The 24649-nt window shown below is 42.9% G+C and overlaps 1 protein-coding gene across 1 annotated transcript in view; it reads right to left on the reverse strand.

Moving 5' to 3' along the window:
• Nucleotides 1–2383: 2383 nt before the first annotated feature.
• Nucleotides 2384–24649, reverse strand: part of HUNK (hormonally up-regulated Neu-associated kinase) — a 59947-nt gene continuing 37681 nt past the window's right edge. The window contains exons 6-10 of the mRNA XM_035116775.2: nt 18006–18135; nt 14656–14824; nt 10738–10818; nt 6123–6300; nt 2384–4743 (exon numbers count right to left, since the gene is read on the reverse strand). Coding sequence (XP_034972666.1) covers nt 4076–4743; nt 6123–6300; nt 10738–10818; nt 14656–14824; nt 18006–18135 — 1226 coding nt within the window. The 3' untranslated portion in view covers nt 2384–4075. The remainder of the gene's footprint in view (nt 4744–6122; nt 6301–10737; nt 10819–14655; nt 14825–18005; nt 18136–24649) is intronic.

A 24649-nucleotide genomic window follows, 5' to 3' on the forward strand; every position in this document is an offset into this window, starting at 1 on the left:
TGCCTGGCTATTTGAATTCCAACAGTGGAAGGGCGGCTATACAAGCTGCTTGTGTGAATTGGCTTGCCAAATGGGACAATCATTTTAGCAATCTCAAATCCCCTCCCTCCCTCAAACTGGGAACAGCATAAGCTAAACTGAACCACAGAGACACTTCTTTACACGGATGACTTGCCACAAGGATTTGCCTTGATGTGATTTCAGTGCCACGTGGCCACACACACTGCAGAGTGCCACCGCAAACTGGGCCTACAGTGCCCTTCGAATGGAGCAGAAGGAAAGACTGGAGACACCCGTGGTGACAGCACATTGGGAAAGAGTTTGGGTGAAGGAGCAGTTCTTTATGTGGAACTGCCAACTATTATTCTAGTAATTTTGCTTCAAGGCTTGGTTGTGTACTGAAGACGGTGGGCTGTGATACTGCATCTTGGGAAATGCACCGTGCAAATTGCAGTAATCACAAAATGGATTGTGAATTTGTACAGAACAGTATGGTTCACACAAATGGCACCAGCCAAACAGAGTGCAGATGAACTACCTGTTTCCCCTTTTTTAATACGTAGTCATAAAGTAAGCCATGGCAGGGTTTTTAAGTATTTGAGAAATATAAGACATACCCCGAAAATAAGCCATACTTCCGCGCCGCGGAAACCAACCTCCACAGGCACCTCCACTCACAGAGTCACTCCATGCAGCCAGCACTGCAGGAGCGCGATCAGCTATGATGAGGCGCTCCAAGAGCTCCGCTTAACAGCTGATCGCGCTCCCGCCTTGCTGGCTGCATCCCCGCGCTCTGCCTTCTCGTCCACCGCCATCCCTGCCACTTCCGTGCTTGCCGCCACTGCTGGGCTCACTGCTTCTTCCTTGCCTGGCCCGGCCAAGGAGCTTGGAGCGCCCTGCAGCGGCGGGCGGAGCGCATGAGCCAGCGGCCTCTGCCTGGCCCGGCCAAAGATGCCTGCCACCCCGCCACCCGGAACTGGGGGCTGCTGCAGCGCCGAGCACTCAAGACAGCCCAGCAGCGCCCTGAGCCAGCGCCCTGAACCGTAAAAACCGTACCGGTAATAAAAAATATAAGACATCCCACCGAAAGTAAGCCACCCTGTGTTTTTTGAGGGGGGGAAAAGTTATAAGACGGTGTCTTAAAAAGGGGGAAACACGGTATGAATCCCAACCGTGTCCCCACTCAAAGTGCATTTGCATGTGGGCTGTTAGCAAGTGTGAATCAGTCCTTAGGAAGCAGCTTGTAGGATACGTTGCATACACAGTTATAGTTACTACCGTAATACTCATATTTCAGAATAAAAACAGATTGAGCAACAATATTATTTCATTCTGCTATTACATGTATTTACCATTTGTTCACAAAAAATACAGCTCTCTCTTGCTTCCCCCAACATTTCATTGGGTTCCAAATAAACCTGAGTTGATAGTTCAAGTTAGTATTTGCAGGACATTCAGGTACAGAAGTCTGAAGCATGCACAGAACGGTATGCTGATTATTAGTGCCTTAATATTGTGTTCTATGGGGAAATGCCACCAATCATATTTTATAACTTCACAAACATCAGTGGTGTATGGGTCCTTATCAGAATATTTGGGGTTATTTTGAAGACACTACTTGAAATACTGAGGTTTTTCAGAAAGCATAGTTGAAGCACACACAAAACATGCCACAATCCCATTTTAACAAGGTAATTTTTGTTTACTTTATTTAACCAGTAAGCGGTGTTGTAAACTTGATTAAACTTACAATGCAGCTTGCTTTGTCTAAGGGGGCTATATGGATAAAAATGTAAATGAAACCACCCAGTAGAAGGGATAGTAGAGGTTCATAATGTAGCAGTTTCTGGAATGCATGACCTTTCAAAATTCATCTCTGGAGTCTGAAAAACCCTTAATTGTGTAAAGTCAAGTTCAAAAGGGCTAGAACAATCTCAGGCAGCTGAAACTGGGTGGTGCTGGCTAAGAATATGGGCATTTCTCCCTGTCTTTTTCTAGACCAGCTGCACATGAACATGCCTGCACATGGTATGTGCTTAAAAAAATTTTCTCGCACACAGTAGGATACTGTTCTTTCATGGTGAGGAATCTGAAACATTTTCAGCCATTCAGGCCTATGCCAATGCGGATGTTCATTTGACACAAGCACACTGCACATTGTTTCAGCCTGGCCTGCTCCCATACTTCTCCTTGGACTAGTTTTCACAAAGAGCAATGTATTAAAAATTGCACAACTTCAGGCTATGCATGAGCTTAAAAGCAGGCACGGTCTTCTCCCGTTTGTGCTAAACCATAGTTTTGCTTAGCATTACATGTGAATCGGTCAGTTTGTAGAGTTGGATTATAACATGGCACTTGTGAAAATTCAGTGATCTGGACTGCAAGGTAGTCAGTGGCACTGTTATTGGATTAAGGTGCCACTACCTTTGAAGCAGAAACAACTGTTCTCATGCATATACCTATTCCTAAGATGGCGTTACAACCAATGGGTGCTTCTACTTTGGATGTACTCCTGTACAAGCATGTGGATCCAATTTCAAGACGGCTGCAGCCAAAGAACTGCTCGTGCTCCTGACATCCTGTCTGCTGCTGTTCTTCAATCCTAACCTTTTAAGAAATATTTGGTGCTGAGCTGAGATTTCATGTGTATCAACAGAATCTCAGCGGGAAAAACCTGATTATCTAATCTCGGGGTTTCTTAAAGAAGGCATCAAACGACTCAGAAACATACCTTTAAAAACAATCTCTCAATAATTCCCCCCCCCCAAAGCATTTATTCTGATTCGTCTTCTATAAAGGCATTAACATCTAGATACTGTGTATGCTAAAGAAGAGGGGAAGCATATAAACCATTAGTGACTATCTGCCACCGTGCTAGTCTAATGTTAACAACTATCAGCAATCCTGTATATATAACATGTGCTAGCAGGGAACAGGTAAACCATAGAATAGTCTTTGGTTAAAACCCTGTAAATTAATAACAAATTATTTGCACAAAACCCCCTATTTTCTTATTCAGACATTTTCTTTACTGTGAAATAAAAAGAGATGCAGAGTACAGAACATGTTTGCCTTTTACGAAAGTTAATCACAGTTTGTAGCACTACTAAATTTTTGATGACAACTGCATTACCATTCCTGCCATTTGCAAATGGCACTGGAGCTAGCAGACGTGTCCTTTGATAACTCTTCTGAATGCAGTGCAGAGTTTCTCAGCAACACTTTCAAGTATGTCCAATGCTGTTTTGCTAAAACTGAAAGTATACAATTTTTCTAAAGGCAGTTTTACAGAATAGCTATACAGATGACCGGGTGTTTCTTTTTTAAAGCACAGCATTTAGAAATATGGACTATTGTCTCATGAGGAGGATGAAAATGTGAACAAAGATTTCCTTACAGTCAAACTAGTTCTGAGATGATCATGTCTCTTTATAATAGCATCTCTTAACAAATGAACATTTCCTTTAGGAAAAATATAGAATGATTTTAGGTGTTTTGGAATTATTAGACAGTAAAAACTGCTTCAGTTATCAGCATCTTGCTCTGGTTTTTGTGCTTTTATGCCAAGTCCCTTCAGGTCTGTTTCTTCTTCATCTGTACATGACTTAAGAGAGCACATTTGCTTCAGAAATATGAAAAAACTTAAGTTTTCCTGTTTTTGAGTAATACGAATAGTGTGTATGCCTGTGAAATAGAGAACTATTGCCTGACAAGTACATCAACCACAGCTTTACAAACCAGAGGGCAATTCAACAAATTCTTCTTTCACTGTCCAATCAAGTTGTTAGGTCCAGTGATCTGTTGTTGACATAAACGTATGTGCAATATTAGAACACAGCCAAAAAGTATCTGCTTGGGAAGATTACACAGATCTTCAAAAGTGAGAGTTTTTACATCACTTGAAATATTTGTCCTTTCCCACCATTCGCACTAGTCCTAGGCCACTGAAATATGTGGCCTTGTGATTTCCTTATTGGATGTGATAACAAAATACACAGAAAAAAACATTTCACTACTTCTATGGGAAAGTCCCAGAAAACAGCACTACACAAATTAGATTTTCAGAAAAGTCACCTCAGCACTGGCCATTTATAGGGTCCATTATATTGAATGAAATTTGTGTTGGGCTCATTTGCTGCAGCTGTGGCATTCTTGCTTCCAGCGTCTTCTCTGTTGGTGACCCTACTGACTGATTCCTTTTCCGCATCATCTGTCCAATACCCATCATTGGGAATCGACCTCTGCTTTTCACACAGTTAGGGCTCCCCAGAGGATTAGAGACATTACTTAGCTGAGTTGGAGACACAGCTTCCTCTCTAAAAGAACTGCTCTTTTCGTCATATGTGAAGGACAGTTGAGTAGGATGAACTGGACTTTTAGTAGGACTGGGAGAAGTTCCTCCTGGCTGGAAGAGCGGTGACAATGTCCTTTCACTGGAACTTCTCCGGCCAAAATTGACTGGCGAGCTTAGCATTCGATACTGATGCGTGGGAGAAATTTGATCTATTTGGTCCTCTCTGTCGCCGGTTTCAAAAGAATGCACAATGTTCAGAATTAAAGGAGAATCCAAATTCTGGTTGCCAGGGCTTGAGGGCTCTTGCTGAGGTGAATCTTGCCGCTTGGTGAGCCTTGGGGTCCTTGGAACAGGTTGCTGGATTTCAAGGTATTCCAGAGAATAGGAGGTGACACAACCTGTCTTGGCTGTAGCTGATTCATGGAAGGGGCTCAAGCCACTAGGAGAATCTACAAAACAATATTTTAAAAGAGTCAAGAAAAACCTTTCATGGATGTTCCTGCCCCCCCCCCCCGCCCAGACAAGGCCAGTGAGAAACCGCCTGTTTAAAATTCAAATCCTAAACATAAACATACCCTCAGAACAATACAGTAAATACAAGTTTAATCCAAAATGTGCTTTCCTTTAAGGTGTGTTATTCTGCTTATTTCTTCTCCGCTTTGTGCTTACACTTTGCCTGCCTGCCCCATCAGAAAGCTAACCTTCCTATTATTCTCATTTCTCTGTTCTGTCAAGGCTGTCTACCCCCTTCTCCATCTCTCTCTCTCTCTCTCTCTCTCTCTCTCTCTCTCTCTCTCTCTCTCTCTCTCTCTCTCTCTCTCTCTCTCTCTCTCTCTCCCCTAAGGGAATCTGTGGTCATGTCCCTTCCCAAGCTAATCAAACCTAAACCATCGTCCGGGACAGAAAGAAAGATAACTGTGCACTAAGAAGTTTGAACAGAGGAAGGAATCTTATCTGAAAAGCCAGTGATAATTCAAACATACTGGAAGTCAGGAAACAGAACTTTTCAGAACATGCAATTATCCCCAAACACATTTGTCTTTCTGGGATGCATCTTGATGCCGAGTGCTGTAAGTCAACTGCTATTTCACAACTTATGCAGCAGTGAATGCTTACAGTATTTAAAACTGCCTAGTTCCTTGAATCCACGAATACATGCTTTCTGAGTTTATAATGTACAGTTTTATATTTACATGTAAACAATATTAAGTGTATGTGCAAAAAATGTAAAATATGGAATGGACCTCTGCTAAAACCATGCTCCTAACAGCTATTCTTTGTTATGTTTGTGAATGGCCTACAGCACTAAAATGAATTATAAAATCAAATGGCAGAAAAAGAATATGAGTGTGGGGCAAAACAAAACTTAAATGCCATCCCATACCTCTTGTGGAACAGTTTACATGGCTTCCCCAATGAATTCTAGCCTGGTAAGACTCCTGAGGAAATATCACCCTCATCAGATTACAACTCCCAGAGTTCAAATATTCTATACCCCCACCTCCCTGCCACAATTAGGATTCCCTAGGGAGAGATAATTTGTGTTAAACAAGTTGATGGCTGCTATCCTATGCATCCTTACTGGGGAGTAATCCCACTGAACACAGTGGGACATACACCCGAGTAAAGATTAATTGAGTCACACAAAAATGCTGCAAGCCTATATGCACTGACCTGGGAGTAATTCCTGAACACAGCAGGGCCAGCTTCTGAGCAGATATGTACAGGGTGGCAGTGAAAGTCTGTGATATGCCCTAATTTTCTCTGATCTGCAACTTACAAAGCAAATCTAGATCACATCAAGAGCTTGAAAGATGGCTTCACTTACCTTTCTCTGGTGCACAACCCTGGGTAGCTTTGTGATCATTCAGCAGAGCCTTTGTAGTCTGTATCTGTGTCAGAAGGCAGGTAGGAGGTTCTTTGAAGGTGGGGGAATTTTTCTCAGATTTCTTAAGAAGTGGGTGAAGAGGCTCTTCCTTCGTTTCTTGTTCCTTGACCTTTTTGTCCTTCAAATTTAAAAGCACATAAACAAAAATGGTTTGGTTTGTTGGAATCTGCTTTAGAAAGTTTCAAAAACAGGTGAAATAAAAACACTGCTTCTTAACAGCATTCCAAGTTTGAAAAGGCAGCATTAAGTTAATGGAAGCAAGTTCATCAGGCTGGAAAAGGCGCCCCAGCCCTGTTTTTGGGCCTATCAACCTTGTGTCCCCTTTGGATCCCTCTTCTTCCTGCCAGTAGTGCAGTTCCAGTAATTTGCCCCATGTGACTTTCTTATACAGTATCTTCTTTCTCCCAAAATGCAATTCATGTGTCTGTACAAGGAGCTTTCATATCATACCAGTACTAGAACTAGGATGGGAAAGTAGGAGCAGCTTTGGTTGGGTGGAGCAGAAGGAAAACATCCTGGGAGGTTGGTGGGACTTACACCACGTCAGGTCTTGGGCTGTACCACCCACCACCGACAGGGATTAACACAAATTATTGGTGCATCAAGCTAATAATTGTAGCTGATTAGCCAAGAAGTGAAAACTATTTGACCCCCCCCCCGACTGCTATTGAAAATCGAAGGATTCCAGAACACCAAGGTTGCAATCTGCTCTACCCCGACACCCAGATTTATAGAAGAGGATCCCCAGATTTCATATGCTCTGAGATGAAAATAAGGAGCATTAATCAACAGCCTTGAAATCTAGCACTTGGCAGCAACTGGCATGTTATCACCTTACTAGTGGAATTCAGCCCGTTTAAAAACGGGCGCTAGAACGCTGCTCTCGTGCAGCGCCGGCATGGGACGGGGGGTGGGAGAAGCATGGCATGGCATGGCTCCGCGCAGCGCTGATCAGCGCCGACCTGGCAGGCCGCCAGATCAAGGAAGCGGCCTGCCGGGTCAGCACCCAGCAGCGCTGCACAAAGCACCGGGGGACTGGTGGCGGGGAAGGCAGGCAGGCGCTTGCTCTCTTGCCTGCCTGCATTCCCCACCGCCTGTCACACGAAGATCGGTGGCCGCTGCTTGCCGGGGCTTGTCAACCCCAGCAAACAGCGCCCGCCTCAATTCGGCTCTGTCCCTCGATGCGCTACGGCTCGGGGAAGCAGGCAGGGAGATGGCAACAGCCCGGGCTGTTGCCGTCTCCCTGCCTGCTTCCCCAAACCCAAGCGCGTGGGGGACTGAGCCGAATTGAGGCACGGGGGGGGGGGCTTTTCGCCATTTGCCTTCCCCCCAGGGGGAGGCAAACGACGAAAAACCCCGCCGCGCCGCACTTCGGCTCGGGGACTGGCTTGGCGGTGGGGGGAAGAAGGGGAGGAATTTCTCCCCTTCTTCCCGCCACCGCCAAGCCAGTCCGCAGCGGGGGCTTTTTGCCGTTTGCCTTCCCCCAGGGGGAGGCAAACGGCGAAAAACCCCGCCCCGCCGCAATTCGGCTCGGGGACTGGCTTGGCGGTGGGGGGAAGACTTCCCGCCACCGCCAAGCCAGTCCGCAGCGGGGGCTTTTCGCCGTTTTCCTTCCCCCCAGGGGGAGGCAAATGGCGAAAAGCCCCCGCCGCACCGCACTTCGGCTCCGGGAATGGCTTGGCGGTGGCGGGAAGAAGGGGAGGAATTTCTCCCCTTCTTCCCGCCGCCGCCAAGCCAAAGCCGCCTTCCCTTGGCGCCCGTTGCCGCTTCGGCTTCCTCCGTCCCATGCCGGCGGTGCGCGGCAAGGCTGCCGGGGGGAGCGCTTCTCTCCCCCGCCGCCTCACCGCGCACCTCCAGCATGAGACTGGGCTTTGCAGCGGGGGTTGGCGGAGCGGCGGTTGGCAGAGGGGTTGGGGGGAGAGAGAGAGCGCTCGTCCAATCCCTGTGTCCCTGGTTGTCTCTCCGTCCAATCCCTGTGTCTCTGGGGTACATGCGTAGTACCCCAGGGACACACGGGACAGCTTGGACGCAGGGACAACTTGGACTTTATTATATAGGATGTGAACCTGCTGTGTCTAGCTCTGATTGCACAGGGTGGGATGCTAACTAAAGTTCAGCAAGCTGTCGGACTGGAGGCTATGACAGCATTACAACAAATTACCTAGGATTAATAACAGTTGGTATAGTATTTAATGTAGCACTTTCAATGTAAAGCATGCTTTATAATTTTTATCCAATCCATCCTCATTACAAGTATTGGATATTGGTCACTATGATTCCCATCACTCAGATGGTGACACAGAGATGTCTCACCAAAACCACTTGCACTTTGGATTGCGGTATCTAGTGGACAGAACCTTCCTTGGCATTTGTTTTTCCCATTATTAAAATGATGCAGATGAATTTTCTGCAAAGTGCAGGAGGACCCTAGGAGATGTCTGGCCGCATCTCCATAGTAACACTCTGATGCACTTTCATGTATCTCTTACGTTCAGAATAGCTCTTTGCAAGTGGATGTCTGTAGCTGCAAGCTCGGCTGAAAAGGATGCTTTGTCTGACTGTAGTAGCTGAACAACACTGAGATGTGTGTCTCATTCCCATGCCTGTATCAAATGAAATTATCGCGGGGCCCTTAAGACATGCTACCAACAATTGCTGGTTTCAGCTACACACATGTGCTGATGATAAAGTTTTGCAATAAGCCAGAACATGAGACACAATGGAGATTGACCCCCCCCGGCATAATTATTAAATCTTTATATGATTAAATATCTTAGGAGTCACACACTTTCTATTAGTTTTTGATTGTATCCATTTGGGCTGGGGTGTATGTGCATGTGCACACATATGTATGTATGTATGTATGTATGTATGTATGTATGTATGTATGTATGTATGTATCTCTGTATGTATCTGTTGCGTCTATATGTAGATGTACATATATGTCTACATACAAAAACACACACATACACGCCAGCAAATGATTCTGAAAAAATGTGAAGCAAGAATATTTACTTGCCCAATTAATTTAATAAAAACACATCAGAATTAATACCATGGTTTTAACAGCAATCTTTGAAAAGTATTCCTTTTTTTTGCAAGTGCTGCAAGTTAAATTACAGCTATGAATGTTCACATCAGTCGAGTTACAGAAGCAGAAGGATGAGCTAACTAAATTGCTCTCCTTCAAGAACAGAGAAAGTGGCTGCATTTCTGGACTGTTGCCAGAGAGAAGCTATGTCCTAACCTGGTTGCTAAACAACACTGGCAGAATATCTATCTTGTTTTTCAATGAGTTATGATGGCTCATTGTTTTTAAGGTCTTTTTATTGTATTACTTCTATGAAACAATGAAGGAGCAATTTCCAAACGACGCAAAAATGAAAGGGCGGCTAATAATTAGATTCATGAATTAAAATTTTCTGGTGCCCTGCTATATTGTCCAAATATTTAGTATTCAAAATAACCTGTTGCCTGATATAGACTCCATCCCCTGGGATGTGTGCACCACCAACTCTGTGTATGCTTACATCAGCTTTGCATCTCCGTACATTTGCCCCATATGATCAGCACACTCTCTCTGAGCTGGAGCCAAAGAGCTGCATTATGGCTCTTGTGATAAATAAAAAGGTAAATGTAAAGGTACCCCTGACCATTAGGTCCAGTCGCTGACAACTCTGGGGTTGCGTGCGCATCTCAATCTATAGGCTGAGGGAGCCGGCTTTGTCCGCAGACAATTTTTCCGGGTCATGTGGCCAGCATGACTAAGCCACTTCTGGCGAAACCAGAGCAGCGCACGGAAATGCCATTTATCTTCCCGCCAGAGCCGTACCTATTTATCTACTTACACTTTGATGGGCTTTTGAACTGCTAGTTCGACAGGAGCAGGGACTGAGCAACGGGAGCTAACCCCATCGCAGGGATTTGAACCACCAACCTTCTGATTGGCAAGCCCTAGGCTCTGTGGTTTAGACCATAATGCCACCCACGTCCCTCTTGTGATAAATACATGGCATCAAATACAATGGTTCCACTTAGGTAAGTAGGCGGCAATTAGGGAACATGGCATTACAGCAAATGTTGGGCAGTGTGTTCTCTGTCATAGAATTATTCCTTATACAGAATCTGTTTTGGGAATTGCTGAAACTGCTCTAAATGAAAATAACAAGCTGTGGTGCAGCATTAGCAATAGCTTAAAAGTTGTTGCTTTTTTAAAAAGAAGATACCAACAGCATCTATTGTCGACTTGTATTGATTTTGTTTCTAAAAATGGGAATAGTATTGTTTCCCTTTATTTATTTATTGAATTTATATCCCACTCTTCCTCCTCAAGGATATATTCAGCATTTGCCAAACTGGATTACCCCATGTTGCCTTGGCATGTTTTTGCAGTGAGTCATATGGTAAGCTTCTCTTGCACAGCCATACTTCACAAGACCTCTGGGCATGGCTTTCTGTTTGTACTCTTTGTTGAACCAAAACCTTGTAATTTGAAATAACAGTCAATGGAAATGCCAAATATTGCCTGGTCCCAAATAATTGTAACCTGGTTTACCTCGTAGGTGTCCTTGTTTGACTTGTATTTTTCTATCCGACACCAATGGTTCATGTACACATTATCGGGAGCTTCTGTCTTCTGGAAGGATAAATAATAACCGTGAGATATTTGTGGGGAGAATTAGAGCACAATTAGTTCAAATACTTGTTAAACAGAACTGCAATCACTACTTCCACTCTAAATATTGGGGAAGCCAGACTGGGATCTACTGGTGGATAGGTAGGTGATTTGCATAGTTTGGCAAGTTTTGGTTTTGACTCCCATTTGTCTTAAGAGCATCAACATCTAAAAGGCTTCCTCCCTATTCTAAATTAAGCTGCTGAAATAAAGAATGATTGATTAAAAAGCCAAGAGTGGAGTTTTGACCTGGGCTAAGCATGTGGTTAGTACTACTTTGCCTTCTGAAAATATGCCCTTTCCCAGAGTCACTATTCTCCACCTGGTTCCTCCTCTTCAGGCCATTAGTGGGGGGAAATCAAGTAGATCCCACAAACCTGAAGTCTTCCCTCCTCAGTTATTATTTGACAGTACAGTATAGTCTAACAAAATTACAATCTCATAATTGTCTAGTAACAGGTTAAGTCCAAATAACCATGGCAGGTAAACAGGTATAGGACTGTAGCCTCAATCTCACAATTATTTTACTTCAGAAATTGCTGTAAATAAATAGCCAGCTACACATCTTCTTAACATGCTTCCCTCCCAAATATAATCATAACCAGGGATGCATTTAACAATTCTTGTGACTCACAAAAATAATCACCTTCAGGTAAAATGGAAACCGGGTAAACAAGCACTAAACATGGGAATTAAATTATTTAAAAAATAAAACCAGTTTCCTTGATGCTTAAACTGGAAAGCCTCTAGGGCGCCCAAATTCTCGTTTAAACAAGAAACGGCCAAAGGGCAGAGGGCTTACAAACAACTTCCTCATTAATTGCACCCCTACCTACTTTAACAGAAAAAGAGTCAGCTATCATGTAGCTCAAAAGGACAGGCGAACAATTCATTCCTGATAATCTTTTATATAGCTCTGAGGTAGCACTGCTGGGAGTTTGGACTTTTCAAAGAAGACAGAGATAACAGAGGAAAGTGCTCTTCATTATTGATGGAACCTTCCTCGTATGGAAGAGGATAAAGACTGGGTCCTCTCAAAGTGTGTCGCAGGTGACAGCTACAATCCATTTCTTTAATTCTTCAGATTGAGGTGACAGTAACTGAGTTATTGTGCTGGTGTTCACTGTCTGATAGAAATTTATTATGGGCACAGAAGGCTGGCGAGCGCTTTTTTTTTTACAGGCTCACAAAGCAACCAGGTATCCCAGCGAGTTATTAAGATTATAGCTATTTCACTTTGAGCACTATAACCAGCTTCTGGTACACCAAATTGGTTTTACAAACTAGATCTGATACTTTGGGTGTGATGGCAATGCAGAAGAAAAAACATTTTTTAAACTGAGATGTTCTGAAGAGTAAATGTAAAAAGGAATGAATCTTGCAAAAATAAAATCAATACCACACCACACCCACCCACCCATATGCAACTCTTGCCTATAAGACGACAACGTGTGAACAGTAATTCTAACAAAGAGCCCAGGTAGTGCAGGACAATGGACTCAACAATACATCTGCAGCCCTGCTGGAAGGGTGGAGTGTTGGGTTGTTGTTGTTTACTGTTGTTGTACCAGCACCATGTTGGCGCAGATGAGGGGCTCGAGGATGGGGACCACTCGTGGATCCTTAAGGCTTTGGATCTAGTTTCGGAATTTTCTACCTGGCTAGTAGCCTTCCTCTCAGGCCAAAAGAAACACAAGGACTCACCATCCTGATTCCCCCCCCCCAAAAAAACTTTTGGGGTTAGGATTCCGTCCTCAGTAGGTTAAACGGCTATATCAATAAAAAAATCTGACCAAAAAGTTGCTTCCAAATAATTGTCTTACATATTTATTTATTTTTAAAAATGTTAAATTTGTTAGTACAGGTACGGCAAAACCTGTGAGTGGCAGGTACAATTTTGAAAAGGTATTCCCCCCCCCTTTTGCGCTTAAATTCAAACTTCTATCAGTTTTTTAAACTGATTGATCAACTAATACTCTTATGATGAATTAAGGTTTTTGTTTCCAACATAGGGGACTGCCCCCAAATGACAGTTATTGCTACCTCTAAGAGTAAACTCAGGGCTGAGTGGCAAAATGACGTGGCCACCGAGAAACAAGTGGGAGGTTATCAGAAGGCTCCGTGAAACCCTGACATTTGCATAAATACAAATTACAACTGTTTTAAAAATCTTCTCCCTTTTAACCACTCCCACTTCCCCCAGGAGTGTTGAGAATAGAAAAATGGGAGTGGAGGGGGGGATGCCTTGTTTTAGGCCTTTATAGCTTATAATCTCTTGGAGGACATGGCTACCTGATTGACAGCAAGGGCATCATTGCCACTTACCTGGATGTTGCAGGAGCAGCAAGTGAAGTCAAGGCAGTGTGGGCAAACTGGCAAGAGTGCCAGGACTGGCTTTGTCAGTGAGCCTGAGCTGACTGACCTTGCTGCTGCTCTGCCCTGGCCAATGGCAATGCTACTGCTGCTGCTGCCGAGAGACTGGCTCTTCCTCCTCACCTCTTACACTGGAGCAAGCTATTGCAATTTACCTAACTTAGTAAAACGGTCCCTATATAAGGGGGGGAAATCATACTTTTGTTGTATATGCATTGTTAAAGCAACAGTCAGTGGCGGATCATAAAATCTCTGTCCCACCACCATGAAACTTCCCCCTGGTGTCCATGGGAATTCTATGCAGGAAGTGAATGCAAAGAATGGAACAGATATATGTCCTGAAGGAAAACAAGTAATCAAGATTTATTGCATGAGGTCATAGGCGAGAACTGTTTTGTTTAAGTGGCTTGTGCTGTGAGCTAAAAGGGCACACGAAGGTCAAGAAATGCTCTACAGTACAGGCTTTTACTTTCCAGTGCCACTTTAAAAAATAACAAATAAACTGAAAATCACTAGGTTGCTTTGACTTGCTCCCAACTCACAGAGCACATCATTTTACTCCTTTCTCTTACTTCCTGCATTTTAAGGACAGTTTTAGAATAGAGCTACGCCTTTGCTATCAAAATAAAGACACTATAATGCTACGAGAACCTGCTTGGAGTGAGCTCTTTCTCCGAGGTTATAAAATTAAATTATTTTCTGTTGCAAAATTAATGCAAAGTGTGTTGTTTCCTTAAAGAAAAATATAAACACGATTCCTCCTAACTTTTAATACATCATTAAATAGTTAATCATGCAGATCATTTTCTTCTGATTGAATTAACTTCCTTGCAAATGTCCATATGATGAACTATCATCAGTCAAGTACCTATCTTTCAGTTTCACTAAAAATGAGGACTGCAACCTGTTATCATTGCTCCTGCGCAAGTGCACTGGCCAGCCATGCCTTCATTCTGGATACCCCATTCTATACATTCCTCCTGAAGTTGTCTGGTCCTCCCTGCACCCCACAACAGACACTCAGTATTATGTGGCCATTGGGCTTTTATTTCCTTTCTTTTTTTGCGGGAGGGATCCCCTTAAGTTTTTTAAAATCTACTTTTTGCAAATCTTGAGGTACCCCAGAATGAGCTGGTAAGCTCCCTCTTGTTTTTCAGGAGCCCCATTTTGACTACACTGCCTTCAGAATTCAGCACCCGAGTTCAAGCTATTACTTGACTTGGGGAATGGTCATTTAAGCCATATTATTATTATTATTATTATTATTATTATTATTATTATTATTTATACTGCTCTATACCCGGGGGTCTCAGGGTGGTTCACAGAATAAAATCAAGACATAAAACCATAAAATACCTAATAAAAATAAAAACAACAGCCCAATAGCCCCTCAACACACACACAATAAAACACATTTAAACTTACTCTAAGGCCTGCCAAATAGCGTTCCAACTTCTTATTAAGCAGGATGTAGATGGCCAGAGTGTGGCAAGCCCGGTTGGAGAGGACGGTATTGATCACATCACTGTTCTTATAGCCAAGCTTTTCGGTCATGTACAGCAACACACTCTGGCTGATGTCTTCTATGTGGATTCTACATGAAGAGTAAAGGGAGGGCGTTATTTCTTCCAGGGAGAGCGTCACCAGGGAGAGGTGGCAACAGACATGCTATATAAACCACCATGTAATAAGAACTATTGTATATATGTACTGTTTTAACCAAACTGATAACAAAGTTGTTGAGACAGAATACTTTTTGTTACTTTTAAATTCTGCATGCACTTTGTTAAAATAATGTGCATATAAAATAGCGTTGGAAATATATATAAAAAATGTAGCCTGCAACACAAATAATAAATAAATCTTATATGTAACTACGGTTTTTTGAGGGAAAATGTTTCTGTAGCTTGCATCTTCCCCTCATATTTTTCTGCTGTGCCTTCTCATTGCTTCAGAATACCCGCAAGACCAATAAAGGTGCTAAACAGGAAGCATAAATACTATATATAATGTTTAGTGCCCTAGAAGTAGCACATCATGAATGACAGCCTCCCTGGGAACCTATCTTTGATTTGTTATCACTTTGGGCCAAATTCAAAGTGATGTTAAATGTGCCTTTGCATTTTAACACACATGTGGATGTTTGTTTGTTTTGTTTAAATGCAAATAGCACCCACTGTGGAAGCTGGTAATTATAAGGATCAAAGCAGATGGGAGTGGGGTTTAATCCTTTCCTTCCCCTGCTCCAGCCCTGATGAAGATGGCTTCTCCAAAGTGGACATTTGCAAAGAGAGGAAACTTCCCATTGGCACCACAGTGGTTTACATGGAACTATAAAAGGCAATTAGACCAATTCATGAAATATCAGTAATTGCTAAATGGAACACCCTTGTACAAAGGCAGAGGACCTCTGGATACCAGTTGCTGAAGGTCAAACATAATTGTTTGGGGATACCTAGAAGCGTTTGGATGGCTGCTGTTGGAGACAAGACAATGGACAGGAGGGAACTTCAGGCTGCAATCCTAAATACACTTGCCTGGGAGTAAGCCCTACTGAATTCAGAGGTGCTTATTTTTCAGTAGACATGGACTGGATTGTGCTGTTAAAATGATCAACAGGGCCCTTAGATTATAGTGCCGGCAATTCAACATACAAACAAACAAACATACATACATACATACACACACACACACCCTGGCCAAGGACTGCTTGAAAAAAATATAATTTTCTTATATGGAAAACATATAACACATTGGAAAATGCTTGAAAACCAAGCTGGGCCAACACATTTGAATGGTACGTATTCTGACTGCATCCATGTTTATGCAATGAAATAGATTTATGTGTGATCATCATGTGTGATGATCTATACACTATTCACTTTTTCTTCCTGTCTGCAAGAATGAATGAATCCATTTATTTCAGACCAGAGTGTAACATATACAACAGAGAACATACAAACAGAAATAAATAATAAAATTAAGCTCTCTGATAATAGATAATAGATAACTCAGATATAAAACAGGTAAAATATATAAGTTTAAACCTTAATCGCTAATTTAAAACATATTAAGACATTGGCCATTTGATCCACTCAAAGCTTGTCTCCTTAATTTTATAGCAGCAGCACAGAATTTAGCCACTTTTAAGGTAATCTCTGGTTCTCTGTCCTCTATTAAGTATTTTAAGTCATTCCTATCTGCAAGTGATATACTGTGTAGAAAATTCATAACATCTAAAGTTCCCCAGAGAACAGGCAGTGGAACAACAATGTTTCAACAATGATTTATTTCATCCTCTGACACACCTACTAAAGCAGTCACTTCTCTCTTGCAGTTTGCACCCTTTGCAAACTTTTGTTGGTTAGAAGCAGCCAACCCATGAATTTCTTGGGTGGCCACAATAAGGCTTATATCCATCACATAAAAATCTGCAGTAGATGCTTAGAAAGGTACCAGCTTTCTCTGCTGTATTAATATCCATCCATGTCTTACATAACCCTCATTACCATAGTAACTAGCTCCTCACAATGATTAAAGGTTTTTATCCTCACAAACCCCCCTTTTAGGTTGGGAAATATAATCCTCCGCACTACAGGGCTGGGACAAAGGCACTGGGGAAGCAATGCGACTTTGCACAAGGTCTCACCAGAGATCTGGGGCTGATCCAGGAATTGGTCCTAGCAACCCTAAAACCATTGCAGAATACTAATCTTGCTCCCTGCAGCTGAGGAAATATCAGAGACTGAGAAGAATCAAAAGTGAGAGCAGGCATAGTAAAGCAAATAAGGGGTGAGAACTGAAAGCCAGACAGCAGCAGGCAGTGGAGTGGTGCAGGCAGGGCAATGTTGCTCACCTGCCTTCCCATCACTGCTGGTTCCTGAGAGCAAAAGGAGAGGAAGGGAGCCTGGCATGTCAGGGCCAGTCTGATGCAGCTGCAAACACACCTACAGTGCGCTGAGCTCCCCATGCACCACTTGTTTCAGGAACCAGCAGTGATGCTCATGTTGAGAAGGCAGGTGAGCAACATACCCCTGTCTGTGCTGCCCTGCCAAACACTACTGGAGCCAGAGAGTCCTCAATCCAAATCTCCCAGCAGCTGCAGACAGACCACAATGATGCAAAATAACACATGCTCAGCCTTTCACTTAGAATAATAGAATCTGAGCATTGGAAGGGACCCAAGGGTCATCTAATCCAACCCCCTGCAATGCAGGAATCTCAGCCAAAGCATCTGTGACAGATGGTTTACCCACTTAACCAATATATAGCCCACTCTCTTGATTTCTTTTTCCTGCAAATGTTTTATGTTGCTGTCCCTCATCCAGATGGAAGATACTCTTGTACCAAAGTGTTTTTGTTTTGGGAGGGTGGTAATGGTAGAACGTTCTTGGTCATGACTGGTGCTCTGGGAACTACAGTTCTTAGGGAGAAATAAAACTCACGTGCTTGGCATCATCACAGTAAATGTACCAACATTTCAAAACAGGAGAGATCTCTTGGACAATAGAGACAAGCTTTTCTCGAGAATTCTCCAAGCTCATAAATGCCAACTAATTCAGAAGTGAGCCAAGGGGAATTCACCCATCATTAGGGCTTATGCTGAATTTTGCAGGATCAGAGTGTGAGAGATAACATTTGAACACACACACACACACACACACACACACACCTCCTCTGGCTCACTCCAGCAGCCCTTCCTCATTCAAGCAACCCTAATGACTTCAGTGGAACTTTATCATGTTGGTAAAAAAGCCTTATCTTGCACAGTTTACCTGTTTGGATATGTGACATTATTCAGAACTTTTCCATTCTCATTAAGCCAACGATTTGCTAAGGCTTGTTGGATGTTTGGCCTCTTTGCAGGATCTGGCTCTAGCAGAGATCGTAAGAAGTTCACAGCTGCTGTAAAGACATTAAGGCAAAAAAAAAGTGTCAAATGTTTTGCAAATCATTTTTGTAGATGAGTACTTACAAGAAAGCAACTTTACCAAAAACATATCAGCTATTATCCCAAGCATAACATGAATGGTATTCAGTATGAATTAGAAACATATGGCGACGAGACTGTACTGGCCTATTTACTTAGAATGTTTGTAAGTGATGCCAATAAAGGTTTTGATACTGATACATGGTTTCCAAATGGAGGGCACACAACCTCTGGAAACTTGCAAATATGGGCTGTATCTTTTACAGAAATGGTATAAATAGCTCTAAGACTACATCATATGAAGCTACCTAAAACCGAGTTAGACCACTGGACTATATAGCCCAGTACTGTCTACTCTGACTGGCAGCATCGCTCCAGGGTCTCAGGCTTTCCTTATCACCAGACCCTTTTAATTGGAGATTGCAGGGTTGATCCTGACATGCACTTTATACATGACAAAAGAAGCATTATGGATACAAATCAGATGCACCGTGAACAAACTGATATCAACTAAGGAAGTCCATTATAGTGATCACTTCAGTAGGTAAGACAGATATAACAAAACAATATCTGATATATTCATAATTTATAAAGAACATTTCCAGTACTACAAATTATAATTTTAGCCAGTGTGATGCTGCAAAGATTTTGTGAAGTAGTTCACTATAATTATAATGTGTACATGAGGAACAAGGCTTTGTTCTACATTACCCCTTTAAATACTTAAATAAATTAATTAAACACACTTATGGCTGCAACTCTGATGAATCTGGTTTCTAGCTCCTATTGAAATAATGACACTTACTACTGTGTGGTTTCATCAGTCTGATTTATGCCAAGAACAGCTCTGTGTTTACGGTATACAAACTGCTCACACCATCAGTACATTGTCAGCTTTAAGCATGGTAATTTATTTCAAATGTTTTTAAATTAAATGTGTGTTTATATATGCTTAAACTTAAATTAAGAGTCTGGCACTTTCTTCTGTGATTTAAAGGAGGGTCACAAAGCCCAATCTTAAAAGGGCCATGTGCCTTTTTAAGTTAGGAGGCTTATTTTTAAAAAAGAAAAGAGAAGAAAGAAAGATAAAAAAAACCAAGTCAGTATCTGAGCTACAGAAAGGCTCAGTAGTACAAAACCTAAGACTGTGATCTCTAAATCCAGTGGGATAAATCTTGCTCTCTGACTGTATAATTAAATGTGTGCACCACAAGAAATTAATGAGGCTTTGCACTCAGCATAACAACTAATTTCTGCTTTGCATGTCACTTGTACCAAAACAGCCGTCACATGCAACTGTATTGAGTGGCCCATCTGGTGCATTCTCTAGTGACTAGAGGAAACATTTGGAGAGGGTGCCAAAATAATCTTGGATGAGTTCCACAACAAGTGCTTGGAAAACGTGACCACAGCAATACTTCCCCCTTTTGCTACAAAGAACATCAATCCAACTAAAAGTGTATTTCTGCACCTCACGTGTAAAGAGAGCTGTTCACAAGGAAGATTCGCAGCAGCCTAAACAGTCTGTGATTTTTCCTTTACTAAACAGAAGGAAAGTTTGCCTTTAAAAGGTTACCATCTTCATTCAGCCACATTGGCATCCAACCCTCTCAGCACTATGCAAGGGCATTCCCTTAGCCATATTGACACCTGGCAATGATATCAGGCACTTTCCACATGAAGCCAGGAAAAGGAAATACATGCTCATGTTCCACAACAAATCAGGGTGCCAGGAAGAGAAAAAATAAAAGGCTTGTCCAATAAATCAGGATTGGGTGTTATCTAATCAGAGTAACAAGAGATTTTTACAACATATAATCTTAACTAAACATTTTGTAAAAATCTTACTTTTGCTGCCCTGGGCCTGGAATTTAAGGCATTTATTATGTCAGAGATTAATACTCAGTGACCTGAAAATAATTCATGTTGGTGGGTTTTTTTGGGGGGGGGATGGGGATGAAGAAGTGACTGTGTGTGATTGGGGGGACTGATTCCTTTCCCCCCGTAAGGCACCAAAGGGGAGAGGTCTGAAACTAGGATCTCCAGCAGTCAATACCAGTACTTCCCGAATCACAAGCACTCTTGATCCTCAAAGGCCAGAATGTTTAGAACAAGGAAAAGGGTGTCCTCTAGGCTCCATATCCTGCCTGAAAAGAGCCAGGCAAGCCAACTGGGGGCGAACGGTGCTGCTTGGCTGCCCAGGGCGGCATGATGCGCACGTGCATCATGACACATGCATCGTGATGTCACGACGCACATGCCAGGATGCACATGCACAGTCCATCCGAGTTGGTGCTGCTGCTCTGCTCGACCGGCGCACTCTGAAGCAGAGCGCGCTATGAGCGGTTTGCCGCCGCCCGGCAACCTGCTTTGTAGTGCGCTCTGCTTCTTCTTGCGGAGGAGGCGAGGGACGGGCCAGGGGCGCTGCCCCCGCCAGACTGGAGCTAGGGGCAGCCCGCTACACCCCTCCCTTGCTATGGGCCTGCGTGCAGCCATGTCAGACCACCAGTTTGAGTGACTTGTCTTAAGCATGTCTATTCTGCCTACTCTCCTGCTTTGCTTTTTCTTGACTGCCACAGATTGTGACCTTGTGCCTGCTTCTACCCTCTCCACCCCTCTATTACTGCCTTGGAACTCACCTTTCTGCCTTGCTCTGGCTCCATACTACTTATTGATCTTTGATCCATTTCCACTTAACTTGCCAGTGACCACCATGCCAATTGTCCCCATGTCTGTTGGTCCTCATATGCCTAATCTGTGCCTGACCTCCTGTATCTAATGCCTTTCTGCTCCTTTCATATGGAACCACAGGTGCATCCTGTCCTGGAGCTAGGAAGAAGACTGACAACCCCCTTCCTCCCTGTCATAATAAATCCCAGCTTCCCCTCCCTTTATGATCTTTTTGACAGTGAAAGGGCAGGGTCTCCTCACTACTTAAAGGGAAGGGGGGGGACTGAAGGAAACTGGATTCAGAGGATGCATGCCAGGATATTTCTCTGGCAGATTGAAGGCAACACACCTGCACAACCTTCGCACTTTACAGGATTTTAGGAGTTGGAAGAGAATGCAAAACACACCCACCCTGCATTAGATGTGAAGTGCACATGAATGTGTTTTGGGCACTTGACTTTTTAAAAAAGCATGGGAGGGGGCTTGAGCCACTCATAAGCATTTGAAAGGGGCAACCAGCAAAAAATATGTGTGCGCATTTCACATGAGATGCAGAGCCTATGTATTCTGTACCAGTATCCTACTCAAGAAGGGAACTTTGTCATATGAATAAGACTTAAGAATGTCCAACAAATCCCCACAGTGTGTGTGTGTGTGTGTGTGTGTGTGTGTTTTAGTTTAGTTTCAGATGTCACTTAGCTTCAGACGCTCAAGTTAACTGACCCAGAGCAAGGCAGGGAAGCGAAAGCTGGAAACACTTGTTCCATGCTAAACATACAACAGATGTTCAGTCTACCTCTTGAAACCACTTTGGCAAAATACGGAGCCACTGTTCAGAACCAACTGAATGACTGGCATGCATTTATTAAGCTGCAAGTGTTTCAAGATGGAACCAAACAATCCAGATCAGCTTCCTGTTTCAGTGTGCAAAATGACCAAAGGTCACTTCCTACGTTATGAGTTTCCACTTAGAGGAGTTTTCACTCCTGTGAGCAAAACTGTCACGCAGAAAAACACACACATTGCTTTAGGCCCGCTCACAAAGTAAGCCTATGTACGGATACAGATCCTGCCTATAATATGGGAGTGCAACTGCTGCCACAGGCCTCATGTATGGAAAGTGGCCCTGACTTAGACCAGTTTAGTGTCTAAAAACACTGCAATAAATTACCATTGCTCCACTCTGGCAAGTGACCAAGCAGCTAACAAGAAAATCCAGAAATACAGGCCCCTCCTTTACAGATGCTTGGCTTGTTATATGCAAGTTTTACCAAAGCATAGCTTCCCAGGTATTTTCTTTGCTTCTTGCTCTGGCAGAAACAGAGAAACTGTACTGCTAGGGGTGGGAATGATGCGTCACTGAAAAATCCTGTTCTGACATTGGTCCTTACCACATGCACTTGCAAGCATGAATCACAAATCCAGAGAACAGATACACAGCCAACATCTGAGAAACTTCCTGAGCACATGTGCTCATCATAAGAACCACATCAATTTCTCCAAGCTTGTGCAACACAACAGGATAAAAGAACAACTTGCTGCTTAGCTGGGATGCAAATCATCAGAAAAATCAAACTATTGTCAAAAAGTGGATTCAAAAACCAGCCAGTGTGCCATAGATCAATCAGCTTTGGAAATGGAGCCCCTTGTATCTATATCTTGGCAAACTGTACCATATTAAGTATCTCTCATTTTTTGAATAAAATACAGCAATAACAAAATAAATCACGTGAAAGGACGTTGACATCATGCCAGAAAAAAACAGGAGAGAGGATACCAAGGAAGATCAAAGCATATCATCACATATGTTACAAATTTCTATACCATAAACTCAGTTAAGATTATATCTATCAATTATTCCAAAACAACAAAACACTTAAGGGCAAGCAGAATACATTAAAGAAACAGAAATTGTAAACACAAAAATGAATCATCTGAAAGGAGGCTAAAGAACTATAAATCATTTTCATAAGAAGGCTTGATGAAAAAACAAAGTCTTAATTTGGCACCAGAAGCTCATTATAGATGATGCCAACTTGATTTGGGTAGGCACAGAGGTCCGTAATTCCAGAGCCAATTTATGGTCTCTGCAGGGGCAACACCAGTACCAAAGGGTCAGTTTCTCTCTTAATTATAATTTACTCCAATTTTTTAAAATGATCTTTGTTTCTTTTCTTCTAACTCTTTCTTGTGCGCTTGAACCTGTTCTATCCTCTTTATAAAAGCGTATTTTTCCTATTTTTTTCTACTGCTATTTTATAACTATTAACTCTTTTCTGATGTTTACCCTTAACCCGAGTGTGTTGCTTTTGTTCCTTTTCTCAGCTTCATTCCTTCTCTTTCTAGAATCACAGAATTGTAGAACTAGAAGGTACCCCAAGAGTCATCTAGTCCAAACCCCTGCAATATAGGAATCATGCACACAGCTGTCCTTGAGTGGGCTTGAACCACCAACCTTCTGGTTAACAGCCCAACGCACTGGCCCACTGCACCACTGGAGGCATCCATTCTTAATTCTACTCTCAGTTTGGTGTTTTCCTCCTGCTTTCCTTTTGTTGCAACGCTTCATTGGGTTCCATTTCCTTATTAGACACAGTGTGAGCTGCCACGTTTTGTTCTTCATACAATCACATAATGTGAAGTAACCTTAAAGCTAATCTAATCTAAGCCCCTGGGAAACACAGGAAATTTACTGCTATGGCATCCTAGTTGATAAGAAGCCATCCATTCTCAGCTTTAAAATCCCTTATGTGAAGATGGTGGTCCCAATATGAGAACAGCTCAGCAAGTGACTTATACCCTTGCATGGCGTTTCTGTCCCATCAGATATTCCTGTTGGCAGCTTGCATCAGTGTAGAAAAGTACACAGTAGGACCTATCCATAAAATTAGCAGCTCTGCACATTGTGGCTGGTGCATGGAACAGCTGCCAAACAGAGGGTATTTTTTAAAAAAGCACCCTGACAGCATTCAGCCAACAAAAGCCAACACACGACTCCAATATACAGCTCCCATTGATCCACCAGTGGGTCAGAGACAGTGGTGAAGCCTTCACTGGGATAGACATGCTAGTTGTTAAAGGTAAAGGGACCCCTGACCATTAGGTCCAGTCGTGACCGACTCTGGGGTTGCGCGCTCATTTCGCATTATTGGCCGAGGGAGCCGGCGTATAGCTTCCAGGTCATGTGGCCAGCATGACAAAGCCGCTTCTGGCGAACCAGAGCAGTACATGGAAACACCGTTTACCTTCCCGCTGTAGCGGTTCCTATTTATCTACTTGCATTTTGATGTGCTTTCGAACTGCTAGGTTGGCAGGAGCTGGGACCAAGCAACGGGAGCTCACCCTGTCACAGGGATTCGAACTGCCGAGCTTCTGATCAGCAAGCCCTAGGCTCAGTGGTTTAACCACAGCGCCACCTGGGTCCCTGGGATGCTAGTTGTTACTCTTTATTAAAAAAAAACTTATTAACTGCCTTACAAACAGTCTCAATGTGGCATGGAATAAAAAAATAGCATGCATCAGTATAAAAATCACATAAAATGTAAGGTTTAACACAAAATAAGAGCAGCCTATACCAGTGATCACACCAATAAATAATAACACAGTAATCAACACAGCTACCCCCTCTAACAATACGGCATGATCACAGGACCCAGGAAACACAAAAAGCTTGCATATTTGCATATTGACTCTTGCACTTACATGTGTTAAGATGATCAACAAGAAGTGTAGGAAATTCTCATGTATCTCAAGTTAATGTGGTGGCCTCCAGATATTGTGGACTATGCCCTCTCATCATTCCTGACCACTGGCCATTCC

The sequence above is a fragment of the Zootoca vivipara genome, chromosome 4, assembly GCF_963506605.1.
Source record: "Zootoca vivipara chromosome 4, rZooViv1.1, whole genome shotgun sequence".
NCBI lineage: Eukaryota > Metazoa > Chordata > Lepidosauria > Squamata > Lacertidae > Zootoca > Zootoca vivipara.